Source organism: Triturus cristatus, chromosome 7 (assembly GCF_964204655.1).
Source record: "Triturus cristatus chromosome 7, aTriCri1.1, whole genome shotgun sequence".
Classification (NCBI taxonomy): domain Eukaryota; kingdom Metazoa; phylum Chordata; class Amphibia; order Caudata; family Salamandridae; genus Triturus; species Triturus cristatus.
The window spans coordinates 490,382,511-490,399,021 of NC_140590.1; the positions used below are offsets into that span (position 1 = coordinate 490,382,511).

Here is a 16,511-nt window from a genome sequence, read left to right on the forward strand (position 1 = left end):
CTCTGGCGGGAAGATCGGCGGGGAAAACCCAAGTGAGGAAAGGGGGTGAGCCAGCCTCTGCCAACCCCACCCCTCAGGTGGGTGAGGCGAGCTGAAGCACAACTTCGGGCTCTCGCCATCTTGAGGATGGGGAGCCCTACCCAATCAGGACTAGGCTCCTGCCCCCCTCCCACAGGAGAGTGGCGGGCTAGGGGGTGTACCCACCCCAGGGAAGAGACCCATTGGTCCCTGACCTCTACCTACCTGTAACGCCCCTAAATTTAGTATTTAGGGGCACCCTGAACCTTCCTTCCTCAGATCCCGATTTTGAAACAAGAAGAAAGAAGACCTGCAGTGCAGCTGCTAACAAGAGGACGACACCAACTGACTTGGCCCCAGCCCTACAGGCATGTCGATCCTCTAACCTGCTCCTGCTAAATCCCAGCGTCTCCAGTGGTCAGCAACCTTGAAAACCCTGGAGGACCTGACTGCCTTGCTCATCCAAAAGACTGGGACTCCCACGAGCAGTGGTTCTGCTCAAAACAAGCAACAACTCCTGGTGCCAGCCAGGAACCGCGAATCCTGCACACTCTGCACCAGCCGACCCCGGCCTGTGCCTGAGTGGACAAAGACCACGAGAAGTGTTGAGTTTTGAAACTTTAAAATATTCACTAAAAATCAGCCGAACAACGAAAAAGAAATTACTCACCTGTTATCAGGTGAGATCTCAGTGCTGGATCATAGTGCCCAGCACTGACCCTGAAAAGTAATTACAGCTGTACTTACCGAGAACTTGATTTGCTATGGAGAACATTGGCTGGTTTTTGCCAGAAATTTTTCTAACTTTCGATTTTTGAAACATGCAAGTATTCCTTAAAAATCGCCTGTGTAACAAAAATGACTTCTTCCCACTGTTTACAGGAAATGCACCAGGGCTGAATCCAGGATCCAACCCTGAGTAAGAAAATCATACGCAAAGTAATTGAAATTGCATTCACTTAAAAATTCCCATTGAGCTCAATGTTATATTTGTGTTTGAATTGTGTTGCCTATTGCAACAACTGTAGCTATTGTATTTAAAAGTATATTGCTTATTGAAAATACTCAACTAGAGCATTTCATTCTGAGAAAGTATTTTGATACCTACTTGGGTACAGTATATACTGAGCCACTTTCTTACATAAGTGCATGGTGAAACCATACAGAGTACATAGGCTGGGAGCTTGTCAATACGAGTTCCACAGCTCCATGATTTCTTCTTCAAATCCCAAGATGTGTGGTACCAATCAGCTCAGATTAATGAGCCCACTCTGGTGCCAGTGTTGAATATAATAATAAATGCACTCATAGGGATCCTCAAAGGTGCACCCAGAAAACCTAAGCTACCGCTAGTGTGTAGCTGACTGGTCTGCACCAGCCTGCCACTTCCACACATGTTTCTGATTCCCTAAGGTGGGAACCTTGTGCTCTGTGGGTCAGAAACAAAGCCTGCTGTGGGGGGAGGAGCTTCACTCCTACCCCCAAGCAGCAACAGCATTCAAGGGCGGTGAGCTTCAAAGGCTTTGTTCCCTTTTTTTGTGCTAGCCAGGTCCTCCCCAACTAGTGGAGATGCCCGCCCCGCCTGACCAAACTCCACTCCTGGCGGCAAGGTTCGTGGTAAAATTAGTAAACAGGAGAGGTGTGTCCCCATTCAGCCAGGACCACCCCTAAGGTGTCCTAAGCTGAAGTGACCCCTTCCTTTGAAAATCGTCCATATTGGTAGGGCGAATTTTAACCAATAAGATTAGGAGTTTGCCCCCTCCCATAAGGGAGTTGGCATACAAAGGATGCAGTCACCCTAAAGATAAGTAGCCCATTGGCTACGACCTGCTGGTACCTGTAATGCCCTTAAAATTAGTATTTACCCATAGATTCCTGGCGACCTAAAGAAGAAGGGCCGAAGAGCCGTGCAGCAGTGAAGACTCCAGACGACAACTAACCTGGCCCCAGCCTTACTGGCCTCTCTGCAGCCCAGCAGGATGACCTGTAAATTAGCATTCCAAGGGAGAGAGCTTCAAAGAGTCCGCTGCCTTTGGTATGCAAATCTGGCTTATCTCAGAGGGATGCCTTTCCTCTCCCCCCCTCCTCCCCCACACACGCTCTCCTACCCCCTGACGAAGGCCCATTCGACTCCTGGACAGGCGGTAAAATTAGTAGTCAGAGAGGCGTGTTCGCCCTCGGTCTAGTTCCACCCCTAAGGTGGGCTACCTGATGTGGACACAAAATGTAAAAGTCTGCCATCTTTATGGTGGTAGAATTAGGAACTCTGGGACAGAGTTATGCCCACTTCCCACAGGACGTGGGCCATCGATTCCAGGGTGGTCCCCAGACCCTCCAGATCTGAAGCCCACCTCATTTTACCAACTGTGAACTTCCCAGCACGGCCTGCAGCCTCTTTGTGCAGGCCCCGTCTACTGCGAGTGTCTCCAGTGACAGAACCCTGATGTCTCAGGACACCTCTGCACCCAGCTGCCACGACCTGAGGAGAAGAAGGCTAAAGGTGTCCCCACGTCCCTGAGCATCGCGAGACCTGAGCCCCCTTGTTTGTTCAGCTGGACTGGCCCCCATGTCCCAGCCTGCAACCTCTTTGTGACCAGACCGATCCCCATTGACTTCAATGCTGTATTACACCTCTGTACCCGGCCACCTGTTGGTGCTGCCTTGGACCCTGTACCATACTCAACTTAAGTCTGTAAGATTAGCCCTGTAAGTGGCTATAAAGTACCTGTGTGCAGTATAAGTCTTTCTTTCATAGGATAACATTACGGCCCCAGAAATCACACTGTTGACTTTTAAAAACTGTAAATATTTCTAACTTGAAACCTACTTACCTGATGGTGATTACTTTGGTGCCTATATATTAAAATATTTAAAGATACGTGTTATGTGGTTATAAATTGGTGTGGATCTTCTTATTGGGTCGTGTGTATCATTTATTGACTGTGTGCATGCAGCAGACGTCTAATAATCCTCTCTGATAAGCCTAAGAATGCTTGACCACACTACCCTCTAAGAGAAGTACCTTGGTATTGAAGCAAGCCCCTTTCAGCTTATAAGGGATACCTGGACTCTTTGCACTGTATACCTCCAATTGGTTTACTATATAAAGAGCCAGGTTCCTACACTTATTAGGATTCATCTTGGAGCACATTATTAAAATAGTCTACTTGAAACACACATATTGACAGGTTCAGCATGTGTGCACAGGGTTTCAGGGGTAGGAATGACCCCACCACATAAAAAAGAAAAAACTTGTATTCCCTCTTTTATGACAAATTCTGCTAAAAGAATCTGTTTCATTTGTAGTGAAATTAAAAATAAAAAAAAATCATATGGCAATAAGCCATATGTCTTTAAATATTCAGTGCACTTTTGGGACAGAGTGTGTGTGTGTTTGTTTTAATTTCTCTGTTTGTACATATTTTGGTAAATGCTGCGAGGGAGGGAAAGCTATTGATCAAAACCTTCCCATCACTTTTTAGATCTTAAGTTTATGTTTGCCTTATTATTTTTAGAGCCTTTGCTAAGAAGCAACAGCAACTTAGTGCATTGAAGGTCCTGCAGAGGAACTGTGCAGCTTATCTCAAGCTCCGTCACTGGCAGTGGTGGAGACTTTTTACAAAGGTTTGTATGTCCGTTATGATGTGGCCAACGGAGCTTTGTGCCCTGATCAGGCTGGTGAAGGCAAGTCTAGACTGGTAGACTTTGATTGTTTGAGATCTGCATCTTTAAAAGTGGCTTTTATTTTCTGCAGGTAAAGCCTTTGCTGCAGGTGACTCGACAGGAGGAAGAACTCTTGGCCAAAGATGAGGAACTCCTAAAGGTGAAAGAGAAACAGTCAAAGGTGGAGGGAGAGCTTGTGGAGATGGAGCGGAAACATCAGCAGGTATGTGGCGAAAGCGAGCTATTTTTCTGTAATAAGAAACACATCCTGTATTACCACTGTCCATCAAGACAGAATTGAGCTAGTAAAATCATGTTGGGCACACAGGTACTAGTGGGTTTACCAAGGAGCTTTGTGGCTAGAATGTGCACATTAGGCAAGAAACTAGCTCAAATGTTTGTGGTGATGAGAATTGTATGGATGGAGGTGGTTTCAGTAAAATAATTAAATCTGACACACATCAGTAGTGTGAAAAATTTAGGACCATGCAGTATTCTTTAAAATAGCATTCACTCATCCTTTGGAACAGGCACGAGATTCAACACATCACTTAAATTCATCAGGAGCAAATACATGTCCTCCAGTGTGGCAGAAGATTTGGGCAAATCAAGTATGTATGCTCCTACAACACAGTGGACTAAAGACTCCAATTACCGCAGCAAGGTATGCGTTTAGGCGGTCGTCATCTTCGTATAGCTCTCTCGTATTCCATGTCACAGGCCTGATCATGGTCATGAGGCTGCTCCAACAAATAGACCACTTCCTGTTCAAACTCTTCTGGTAAGTCAAAGCTTGCGCATTAGCGTAAGAAGGCCAGCATGTCTCCACCCCAATCTGCTACTGGGAGTCTAGCAAGAGAGCATGAGGCTATCATGATAAACCTCACACTCACATGATGTCTCCCAGGGCCAAAATTATCCTACATTTGGTCCCAGCGTGGCGTGGGTTTTCTGGCCTGTTGTTGACCCTACAGCAAATTGTGGCCTTCAAAGGGGCCATGCTGCAGATTGATGGTGCTATTTTAGCTCCCTCTGGTACATCTTTAGGTCTCACTAGTGCACAGGGGTCTCCAGTCAGCCTTCTGCCTGTGGGTCTGTTCCCAATGCCGTTTGCTACCTTGGGACTCTAATGGTTTCTATATCTGCGCCAAGTTCCATCCCAATACCTTCTGTACCAACACTGACACAGTCTCCATCGGCACCAGTCGACGATCCAGTTCTGACTCAGGTCTCTGACCCCCAAAGTATAGTTATGTGCTTATATGCAATGGTGTCCCAGCATCCCACAACATCGCAACCTACCTCTACAACCAGTGGTTGCCTCCAGAAGATCTTCGTGCACGCCTCCAGAAGATCTTCGTGCACACGCCTGCAGTGTTTGTTCTGACCGGAGCTTCCCTGTTGAAACCAACAGGGCTCCCGATGTGGATTCAGCACCCTGCACCTACCCCCATGCGTCTGTGGGTGCACTTTGGGTGCTATCTCGGATCCCCCTTTGCCCTGAGCTAAACCCTAGGAGCTTTGCTCCCACATCCAAGTGGCGTGCCCATGAGCAGCCACCAACCAGAGGCCCCCTATCCCACACTGGATAACATTGGGACTCATCACTCTGCACCCGGCCGCCCCAGTGCCGCTGAGGGTGCTTTTTGAGTGCATCCTTGACCCTGGGGGAACCCTTGTTCTGACCCCAGAAACTCTACCGTTATTAAAAGACCGTTTAATTATATGCAAACCAATAACCTATTTTTCCTCCGTAGAATTGCATGGACTTTAGAAAAAGTCTAAGTGTTAAGGGTGTTTGTATGGAAACCTTAGAAACTGTATTTTTGTGAAATCTGTTTTACCTACCTTTTATCTATGAAATGTCCCAGTGTGATATCACACTGAGCAGAAAAATTAATCACAAAGTAGTTACAAAGTACTTTCAACTGTTTCTGAACATTTGGCCTATCTGTCACAAAGCCAACTGCATTCAGTTGCATACAACTGTATTATCCTTTAAAAGTACTATTTTTCTTACCTGCACCAAATCCTGCTTGGTTCTAAAAATAAAATAAAAGTAAGAAATATTTTTATACAAAACAATTGTCAGAGTTGCGTCTTTGAGTGTGTGAAATCATTTCTTGCCTGAGTGTGTAGAATAAATACTTAACACTACCCTCTGATAAAACCTTACGGCTCGCTCACAATAGCACAAATAGCCAGTAAGGTATACTCAACTTTTACCTCTGTAACCCTTTAGGGGGTTCTACTGTACTCTGTGCACACTATACCTTACTTTGGTATAGTATATTGGGAGCCAGCTTCATACACCGGCCTACCGAGTCCTAAGGCAGTGTGCAACAAAAATGCACGGGCATGCAGTTTACATGTTCTGACAGTAAACACACACAAACGCTGTTTTTACTGTGCAAAGGCTAGGTTGCCCAATTGGCAAGTACAGTGTTACACGCTGACCTCTCAGCTGTGCTAAGTCCTGAATGGTGTGATAAAAGTGGGCATAGCAAGATATCATGCAACTTTTTAAATTAAGCATGACTTGTATCTCAAGTCAAAATTATTGTAACTTGTAGTGTGCAGCTTTAGCAAAGATGCCACTTTTTTGCTTTTAAAGGCCTCCTGCTCTCCCCGCTGGCACCACTGCCCTGGGCCACTCCTGTCCTAGGAGCCTGCTTATTGCTGTTTTTTGTTTTTGTTGGTAAGAAGACTCTTTCTGTTTTTTGTTGTTTTTTTGGGGGTAAAAGTAAGTAGGGTATTGTGTCGAAAAGGCGTCTGTTCGACTTCTCCTTAACCTTAACTGTGTTTGTTCTGTGAAACCAGGTTCTCATGTTTGGAAATGAAGGCAACAATTGACCAACTGTTGCTGGCTCTTTTGCTGCTCGTTTCGAACTTACAACGGGGAGGTTACTGATCAACCCCTGTTCCGGTGTGTGTAAGTCAAGATCCACTTACCCATGCATTGTGAGGATTCGAAGCCCACGTCCTAAGCTTGGTTTTGATCCAATTTCACATTTTGAAGAGCCTAAAGACCCACTGCCTTACAGCCTGCGGCCTGATTCTTCATTCTGCATGAAATCGGTGCTCCCTTTCTCCCCCATTCCTCCAGTCTTTGGTCCTGATGAAGACCCCATGATAAGGATCAAAATGCCTATATAACATATAGGGATCGAAACGTCGTTGGTCTTGCACTAACTTTCAAGCATAGACGACAGAGATGAATTATCTGAGTGTATTATTTGCTATGTTTGTCGTATTAATTTGCCATCATTAGGCTGGATAGGGTGAGCTATATCTGATTTATATATTACACAATGTATTTCCTACAACCCTCACTAGCATATAGTTCTTACCCAGCACTCTATCCCCTTTTCTGAGCACCATTTTTATAAAATGTGCATACAACAGTGCTGTCGTGAATATTCATGTGATAAAAATAAAATGACACTCATTTGAATATATTGTGGTGATGTTTGAATAACCTAAACTACATTTCATGTAAAATTTGAATTCCACTGTGACCAATTGTTGTTGTACAGAAGACCACGTGCCAGCAGTCCCCTGTACCTGCTATCAGAACACCTCCCCCAGGCTTCCTGCTCCCAGGCCCCTTTCCCTGTGCCCTCCTCTTCCTGCCTCCTGCACTGGCCTTTTCCCCCTCTGCCCAGCTCCCGCCTCCCTAGCCTTTCTTCCCCTCCCTAAGGCCTATTTAATGAAGGGCGCAGCCCTAATTGAGCAGGCCTCCCACTCTCCCTGATGCCACCACTGCCCTAGGTTGCTCCTCTCCTAGGAGCCTGCCCATTGCCAGCAGACCTCGTGCCAGAAGTCCTCTGGTAGCAGGCCTCTGTGCCTGCTACCAGCACACCCCCTGTGAGAAAGTGCCTTGCATGGTATGCCCCAACTTTTTGCTGAATTGCTGATGTACTTTGACTGAGTGTGCCATGGGCTCCTGCCAATCAGGTACCCAGAGCCTGTGTTCCTTCCCTAAAACTGCATTGAAGCCTAAACCCAATTGGCACCTCTGGCCACATGTCAGCCCCTGGTAAACCGTATCATAGGTAACCAGGGGACTGTGACCAGAGAAGGCCACTAAGGGCTGCAGCACTTACTGTGCCACCCTTAGAGGCCCTGTACCCTGACACACACACACTGCCTTTGTAGGCTGGGTGTCTAGGTGCAGAACAAAACAGAGTCAACATGGCACACATCTCTGTGTGCCATGTCCACAAACCACTGCCCTGGCATACATGAGTCACCCCTCTAGCTGGCTGCCCTATGCCAGTGGTGAGGGTACAGGTGCATGAGCCTTGTACCCCTACAGTACTCAAGTCCATTCCTGGGCCCTGTAAGTGAAGTGCTGCCATTAAGAGTATAGGGTGATGGGAGGTTGCCATTACGAACTCTACAGCACCATAATGGCTACACTGAAGACTGAAGTTTGGTATCAAACTTCTCAACACATTAAACCCACACTGATGCCAGTGTGGGATTATATGTAAAATGCATGACAGAGGGCATCTTAGAGATTTATGCCGCCTTTGTGAGCTTCTCCAGACCATTTGCTGCTTTCAGCAACTGGTCCCCGCTGGTTCTACCTCCCACTTTGGGCGGGAGAACCGACGGGAAAAACAAGTGAGGAAGAGAGGTGTGCCCACCTCTGCCAACTCCACACCTAAGGTGGGGGAGGCGAGATGAAGCACAACCTCGAGTCCCCGCCATCTTGAGGATGGGGGACCCAGCCAACTAGGTACAGGCTCCTGCCCCCCTCCCACTGGAGAGTGGCAGAATAGGGGGTGTACCCACCCCAGGGAAGGGACCCATTGGTCCCTGCTTCTTTACCTACCTGGAACGTCCCTAAATTTAGTATTTAGGGGCACTCTGATCCTTCCTTCCTCAGATCGAGCACCTACAAGAAAAGAAGGACGAGAAGCCGTGCAGAGCTAACAAGAGGACGATGCCCACTGACTTGGCCCCAGCCCTACAGGCCTGTCTCCACTCGAACCTGCTCCTGCAAAACCCCGGCGTGTCCAACGGCCAGCAACCTCAAAACCCCCAAAGGACCTGCCTGCATGCACTTTCCAATCTGCTTCTCCCGTGAGCATCGGACGTGTTTGAACTGCAGCTTCTGGTGCCAGCCAGAAACCGCGAATCCAGCACATTCTGCACCCGCCAAGCCCGGCCTGTGTTTGAGTGAACAAACACCACGAGGAGGTCCCCCCGGCGATCCTGACCCGAGATCCGGTGACGCCTGACCTGCCTCAAGCCTCCAGACGATGCCTGCAGCCTCAATTCAGAGGACCCCCTCCTACCGTGACCAGAGCGGGTAAGAAAATCCGACGTCCAAAGGCACCCCTGCACCCGACGCCCCACGGCCTAGTGTGCTCAACCCAGTGGAGCCTAACCATCCCTCAACATCCCAACTTACCCTTCAAAGTGGTGGAAATGTTGAATTACACTAAAGTAAATGTTTTAACTGAGATTCGTAAACTAGGGCCAACTTTATCTGAGCTCTTAATGACATTTAATGAAGCCCTTACTGACTCCCTTCTGTCTACATGTTCTGATGCAAACTAAAACTGCATATTCCCCACCTTTAGAATATTCCCCCAGTGCCAGACTGGATCCGGATGTTTTGTATTGTATTGTATTGTATTTTATTCTTGTAGAGCGCTACTGTCACCCAACGGGTATCCTGGCGCTAGACTGAGATGGTGAGAGAAACTTTAAACCGGTCAGGTAGCCGCATGCAGCAAGAGTCCAAGACCTTATCCTTATCCGTTTTCACAGCAGTACTGTCCTACTGAGAGATCAGAGCCACGTATAGATGTCACGCTTATGTACTGACATCAGTTTCTTTCTTTCTGCACCTTTGAAGTAGAGCTGGGGCTCTCTGTTTTTCCGTGATTGAAAAATCCTTTCAAATTTGCTTATTCCAGTGTACAAGGAAGCTATGTTCTCACGAAGACTACAGGGTGTAAACAGTGCTGTGATTGTCTGAAACAGATGTTGGGGACTGACCCGCATAAGGTCTGCCTATGTTGCTTTGGTTGAGGGCACAACTCCAAGATATGCGAAGAATGTGTAAAATATCTCCAAGATAACCAAAGAAGATCTGGGACCGTGAAGCAAAGCTGTATATCACAGAACATCGAAAAAAGTAACAGACCTCGCATAAGTCAAATTCTAGGGTTTAAGCCCGTTGCTGCTCTCAAGGTCGTTCCTGTCTCAAGTCTTCTTCGTGGTCAACATCATCCAGTAAGTCAAAGTCCAAGTCTGTAGGAAAGTACCCCTTTTTGACATGGTTACTCCCATTTTGTTGCCTGGTACATGATGTGATTTCCACTGGAAGTGCACAGGGATCTTGCTAGCCAGGTCCCCAGTGTCAGATCTCTTTCCTACAACTTTACAATTGTTCCACCAGTTGGCAATACCTTTAGCACCCTCTAGAAGTCCCTAGTAAAGTGGTACCCTTGGAACCTAGGGCCTGAGGTACTAAAGAGGGCCCCCCAAGGGCTGAAGCACAGATTGTGTGACCCTAAGCGACTCCTCCCCAAACCTCAATGCGGTACTTCTATTGCATGCAGAGTGTTTTGGCGCAGGAAAAAGTGAAAACACAGTATGTCACACATCCCTATATCTCATGCCTTCTAACACTGCGTGTAATATTTGTAATTCACCCCTACAGTAGGCCTTACTTCCCTAAGCCAGGGGGCTTTATATTACATGGGAGGGCATACCTACACGAACAGATATGCCCTGAACAGTAAAAGCCAATTTAGAACATGTGCTACAATTTACACTTGTGAAAACGAGTTCCACAGCTACATGATGGCTTCACTGACAATAGGGATGTTTGGTATCAAACATCTCGTATTCCCAAACCCACCCTGATTCCAGTGGTGAATTTGAGTTTACATGCACACAGAGGGCACCTTAGAGGGCCTCCCTGAAAACCTACCAACCTCTTGTATGTTGGCTGACTGGTCTTTGCCAGCCTGTCACCCAGACACAGGGTGAGGGCCTTTGCTCTCAGGAGGTCAGAAACTAAACCTGCACAGGAATAGGGTGTTCACATCCCCTCCTGCAGGACAACCTACTGATTAGCACTCTTAGCCCAGCGAGCTTCAAAGAAGCTCCCGCCTTTAAAATGGGAATCTGGCGCCCCTCTCACAAGAGGGCAACGCACCCTTTGTCCAGAGCCCTTTGGCACCTCGACAGACGGGAAATTAGCTAGTCATGTAGGCATTCCCACCACCAGGCTAGTACGACCCCCTATGGTAGCCTAACCTGATATGGGTATGACTTTTCAGAAGTGGCTATCAATGTGTTGGCCCACTTAGGACAGGGTTATGCCTACTTCCCTCAGGAAGTGGTCATTTAGGTGGCTTAGTGACCAAGGGTCAGTAGGCAATTGGTTACTGCTCTACGCTCTCCTAACACCCCTAAATTCAGTATTTAGGGGAGCCCTGTGAGAAAGTGGCTCTGTATATACTGTTCCCAAATAGGTACAGGGTGTACAGAGTCCACAGTCCCCAGAGGTTTGGCAGAGGCTAAAGTTAGATATAACCTTATGCTCTAAAGTGGTAGCTTGGTCGAGCAGTAAGGCAGTATCAGAGGACAGTGTAAAGCATTTGTTGTACACACTCAGTCAGCAAATGGTCTCACACACTCAATAACTGAACTCTAGGCTAATAGTTTATATATAAAAAATATATGCTTGTTTTATTTTAGAACCAACAATTGGCATTAAAATATACTTTTTCAGAATGAGATGCTTTATATAAATACTTTTGCAATATGCAATTGACTTTTGTAAACAGTTACAAGTGGTTGCAATAGGCAACACAATTTTAAACACAATAATGCATTGAGTTCAATGGAAGTTTCAAGATATTTGCAACAGATTTACTTTTAGGATTACATTTGGAATTCCAGGACTGGATCCTAGATTCAGTACTGGGACCTTTATCCAAAACAGGTAAGCAATTACGTTTTCAGAAGTTATACGATTTTTAAAGAATATTTAAAGTTTGCAGAAATTAACACTTAGAAGAAATTTCCCAGAAAAACAGTCAATGATTTCCTATAGGAGAAAATTGGGTTACTGGTAAGTACAGTTGTGAGTATTTTTCAGAGTCAGTGCTGGGCACCAAGATCCAGCACTGGGAGCTCACCTAAGAGCAGGTGAGTATTTTCGTTTTCGTTACTCGGCTGATTTTTGGTGAATATTTTAAGATTTGAAAAGTCCACACTTAAATTTCAGGAAAAAGCCAGTCAATGTTACCCTGTGAAGAAAATGGAGTTATCGGTTTAAAGGTAAGTACTCGACTGGCAGAGTTGAAGTTCTGGGCATAGACTGAGGGGTCCCCCAGGGTCAGGTAGGTACAGTTGGTTCACCCCCAGCAGCACTAGGGCGGCCGGGTGCAGAGAGAGTTAGGACCAATGTTATCCTATGAGGGATAGGGGGGTCTTGGTTGGTGGCTGCTGACTAGCAGGCCACGCGGCTGTGGGAGCTGGGCTCCTGGTCACTTACTCAGGGCAAGTGGGGAAGTAGATAGGCGTAGAGGTTGCACTGCCAGGGCCACTCTGGCGGCTGGGTGCAGGGTGCTTTTGAGCCTTCGGGCGCTCAATTGATTTCAATGGGAAATCTCCGGTTTAGAAAAAGACTGCAAGCTCGGGAACGAAGATTCTTCAGGTGCCACCACCACTTCGAGAGGTAAGTTGGGTAGTTGGAGGATAGGTAGGTACCCCAGGATTGGGCACAGGGGGCCGTGGGGCGCCGGGTGCAGGGGTGCCTTTTGGTGTTGTGAAATCTTACCCTCTGTTGATCGCGGTAGGTGGGGCACCTTGTTCTGAGGCTGCAGGCTTCTTCAGGAGTGTCAAGGGAGGTCCTTGGGTGCCGGACTCGGGGTCACAGTCGCCATGGGGTCGTCCTTGTGGTCTTTGTTCACTCCGGCACAGGCCAGGCTTGGCTGGTGCAGAGTGTGCTGGGTTCGCGGTTCCGGGCTGCTGCCAGGGATTAGAATTAGATTTTGAGTAGAGCCTCTACTCATGGGAGTCCCAGGGGTTTAGAGTCAAAAGGTCGCCGGGTCCTCTGGGGTTTGTGAGGTTGCTGGCCACAAGAGATGCCGGGTTGGAGCAGGAGCAGGTTCGAGGGTCGACAGGCCGGTAGGGCTGGGTCCAAAGCAGTTGGTGTCTTCCTCTTCTTAGCAGCTGCAGGGCAGGTCTTCTTTCTTCTAGCTCTTCTTCGCATTTTGGAATCTGGAATCTGGGGAAGGAAGGTTCAGGGTGCCCCTAAATACTAGATTTAGGGGCGTTACAGGTAGGTGAAGGGCAGGGACCAATGGGTCCCTGTCCTGGGGTGGGGACCCCCCTATCCTGCCTCTCTCCTGTGAGAGGGGGGCAGTAGCCTAGTCCTGATTTGGTAGGGCTTCCTAGCTTCAAGATGGCGAGAGCCCGGGATGTGCTTCACCTCGCCTCCCCCACCTGAGGGGTGGGGTTGGCAGGCTGGCACTTATTTGGGGTTTCCGGCCAAGCTTCCCGCCAGAGTGGGGGGTTGCAGTTGCCTGGGGAAGCTCACAGAGGCCTTTGAAGCTTCCCCCTGCCCATCCTGGGGGAGGAGATTTAGGCAGGTTTGAAGGCAGGCAGGTCCACCAAGTTTCTTGAGGTTGCTGGCTGCAGGACACACCGGGATTTTGCTGGAGCAGGTTTGAATTACGGACAGGCCGGTAGGGCTGGGGCCAAGTCAGTGGACGTCCTCCTCTTGTTAGCTTTAGCATGGCTGTTCAATCCTCCTTCTTCTTTTCTTCTTGTAGGTTCTTGTCTGAGGAAGCAATGTTCAATGGTGCCCCTAAATACTAGATTTAGGGGGATTATAGGTAGGTAAAAAGTTGGGACCAAATGGGTCCCTTCCCTGGGGTGGGAACACCTCCTATTATGCCACTCTCCAGTGGGAGGGGGGCATAAGCCTTTCCCTGGTTGGCTGGGTCCCCCCATCTGCAAGATGGCGGGGACTGAGAGTTGTGCTTCACCTCGCCTCCCCCACATGAGGGTTGGAGTTGGCAGAGGTGGGCACACCTCTCTTCCTCACTTGTTTTTCTGCCGGTTCTCTCGTCCAAAGTGGGGGTCAGAACCAGTGGAGACCAGTTGCTGAAAGCAGTAAGTGGCATGGGGAAGCTCACAAAGGCAGCAAGCCATTGAAGCTTCCCCTTCGTGGACCCTGCCCAATCGGGGGAGAGGAGGCTTGGCACCTCGTCCCAGGATGTGCATTGTTTCAGGCCAGAGAGCAGCCGGCTCTCGGCCCAGGGGTCCAGAAACATGTCTGGTGGTGGCAGCTAAAAGCAGCCACTCAGCCAGAACACTAGTGGTAGGTCGTTTTTCAGGGCATCTCTAAGATGCTCCCAGTTTGCATTTTTCATTAAATCCCAAACGGGCATCTATGTGATTTTAATGTGCTGAGAAGTTTGATACTAAACTTGTCAGTTTTCAGTGTAGCCATTATGGTGCTGTGGAGTTCGTAATGACAAACTCCCAGCACCATATACTCTTAATGGCAGCACTGCACTTACAATGCCTAAGAATGGACTTAGACACTGTAGAGGTACAGGGCTCATGCATATGTACCCTCACCACTGCTTTAGGGCACCCAGCTAGAGGGGTCTCTGATCTATGCCATGGCAGTGGGTTGTAGGCATGGCACACAGAGATGTGTACGTTTAATATGACAGGATGCACACCTTCATGTTTAACAGTCCATTTTTACACTGTACTCGTAGGCAATGTTTAGCATGCAGACTGGCGATGTGCCCTGCCCCAGCAGCACATAGGTATAATCATGAACAGTGGAGCGCCTTGGCACTCCATCCACCACTCACACAGCAAATTAAGAATGTATTCCACAAATTCCATCGTAAGTTAAAAACTCATGTTGAGGGGGTTTAGACTGATACACATTGTGGGAGTTTTAAGTTTTCAATGCTGGTGGGTTGTGTGTTAATTTTCGTTAGACAACTAAGCATTATAGTTTAAAGAATGTGTCAAGATGTTACAGTTTATACATGGAGTCGAAATGTTATAAAATTTTAATAGTGGTTTTGAATTTGGATTTGTAGCTACCCCTGACGAAGGGCTGTCTCGGACTGGGAGGCCAGTTGGGCTAACCTATTAGGGGGGCTCAGGCCTCACGATGCTCGGAAATGTAGGGACACTTTTGGTCCCCTTCTCCATGGCCCAGGGGTAACAAGTGCAGAGGTGTCTTTAGGCACTGAGTTTTCCTTACCGGGAGAAGCCTCGGTCTCTGGAGTGCTGTGGGACCACGATGACACCGTTCGCCCACTTCAACTCGGGCTTGGAGGGACAGGTGCAGTAGTGTGTGAGAAGCTGGGTTTCTGTTGCAGTAACCCAAAAAACCCCCACCACCCCACACACACACACACTTTTTTGCATGCACACTGATGCACTTTGACTTGATGTGCCCTGGGTCCCTGCTATTCAGGTTTCCAGGGCCTGTGTTCTTTCCCCAAAACGAACCCAAACCCATTTGGCACTTTTTGGCCACAGGTCAGTCTCTTGTAAATGGTACCACAGGTACCAAGGGCACTGTGACCAGGGAAGACCTCTAAGGGCTGCAGCACTTATCGTGCCGCCCTTAGAGGCCCTGTACCTCTACACCTGCACACTGCCTTTGCAGGCTGCGTGTTTTGGTGCAGAACATGAGTTGACATGGCACACATCCCTGTGTGCCATGCCTACAACCCACTGCCCTGGCATAGGTCATCCACCCCTCTAGCTAGGTGCACCATACCAGTGGTGAGGGTAGAAGTGCATGAGCCCTGTACCCCTACAGTGTCTAGGCCAATTCTTTGGCCTAGACATTGTAAGTGCAGTAATGCCATTAAGAGTATATGGTACTGGTAGTTTGTCATTACGAACTCCACAGCACCATAATGGCTATACTGAAAACTGGGAAGTTTTGTATCAACCTCTCAGCACATTAAACCCACACTGATGCCAGTGTGGGATTTAATGAAAAATGCAGACAGAGGGCATCTTAGAGACCCCTGAAAAACAACCTAACACTAGTGGGCGGTCAGGGACCTCCTGATCAGGGACCCAACTCTCCGCCCGTGCAGCTCTGCTGTCTGAGCCCCCGCTGCTGGTGCCTCTTTACACCTCCGAGACAGGCAGTGGTTTGAAACTGCTGTCCCTGCTCCCTCTGGTATAATGTTTGTCTGAATTTCCTGTACCTCTGTTATCCATCTCTCATCGTATTTTGTTGATTTTCTGTGCCTCTCACATCGTATTTTGTTTGATCTTCCTGTGCCTCTGTTATCCATCTCGCATCGTTTTTTGTTTAATTTCCGTGCCCCCGTTGTTCTTCTCGTGTTGGATTCCCTTGTTTTTTTTTTACCCGTGTCGTTTTTAGCCCATTCAGTCCCCGTCCGTTTGTGCCGCTGCTGCCCCCGGGGCCCCTCCAGCCGTCGGTTCTCCCGCTCCCGCCTTCCAGCTGCACTTCCCTTCCCCCTTTCTCTATTTAATGGCGGCTGCTGGCTCGCCAAAGGCAAGCCTGTCTGTGACCAGCGCCAGGGACCCTGGATCTCTGACCACCCACCGCTGTGACAGTGCTGCTTCCACACACTCAACCCCGAAAGGAACAACAACTGCCAGATGGCCACACCAAACACCATCCACGGTCAATTCTCCTGTCACCACTGCCGCCGAACCTTCACCACCCTCCGCACCACCACAGCCTCCGCCCCCACACCGGACACCAACACCACCGAAGCCCTGAAGTGCATCCTCCTCAATGTGCACTCCGTGCACAGAAACGCCGT

General features: G+C 48.4%; 1 protein-coding gene across 4 annotated transcripts in view; it reads left to right on the forward strand.

Moving 5' to 3' along the window:
• The window catches only part of MYH10 (myosin heavy chain 10), a 1,171,079-nt gene that overhangs the window by 672,510 nt on the left and 482,058 nt on the right, over positions 1-16,511 (forward strand). For all 4 annotated transcript variants that reach the window (XM_085616842.1, XM_085616841.1, XM_085616843.1 and 1 more), the window contains 2 exons: positions 3,534-3,642; positions 3,773-3,904. In XM_085616842.1, the coding sequence (XP_085472968.1) occupies positions 3,534-3,642; positions 3,773-3,904 (241 nt within the window). The remainder of the gene's footprint in view (positions 1-3,533; positions 3,643-3,772; positions 3,905-16,511) is intronic.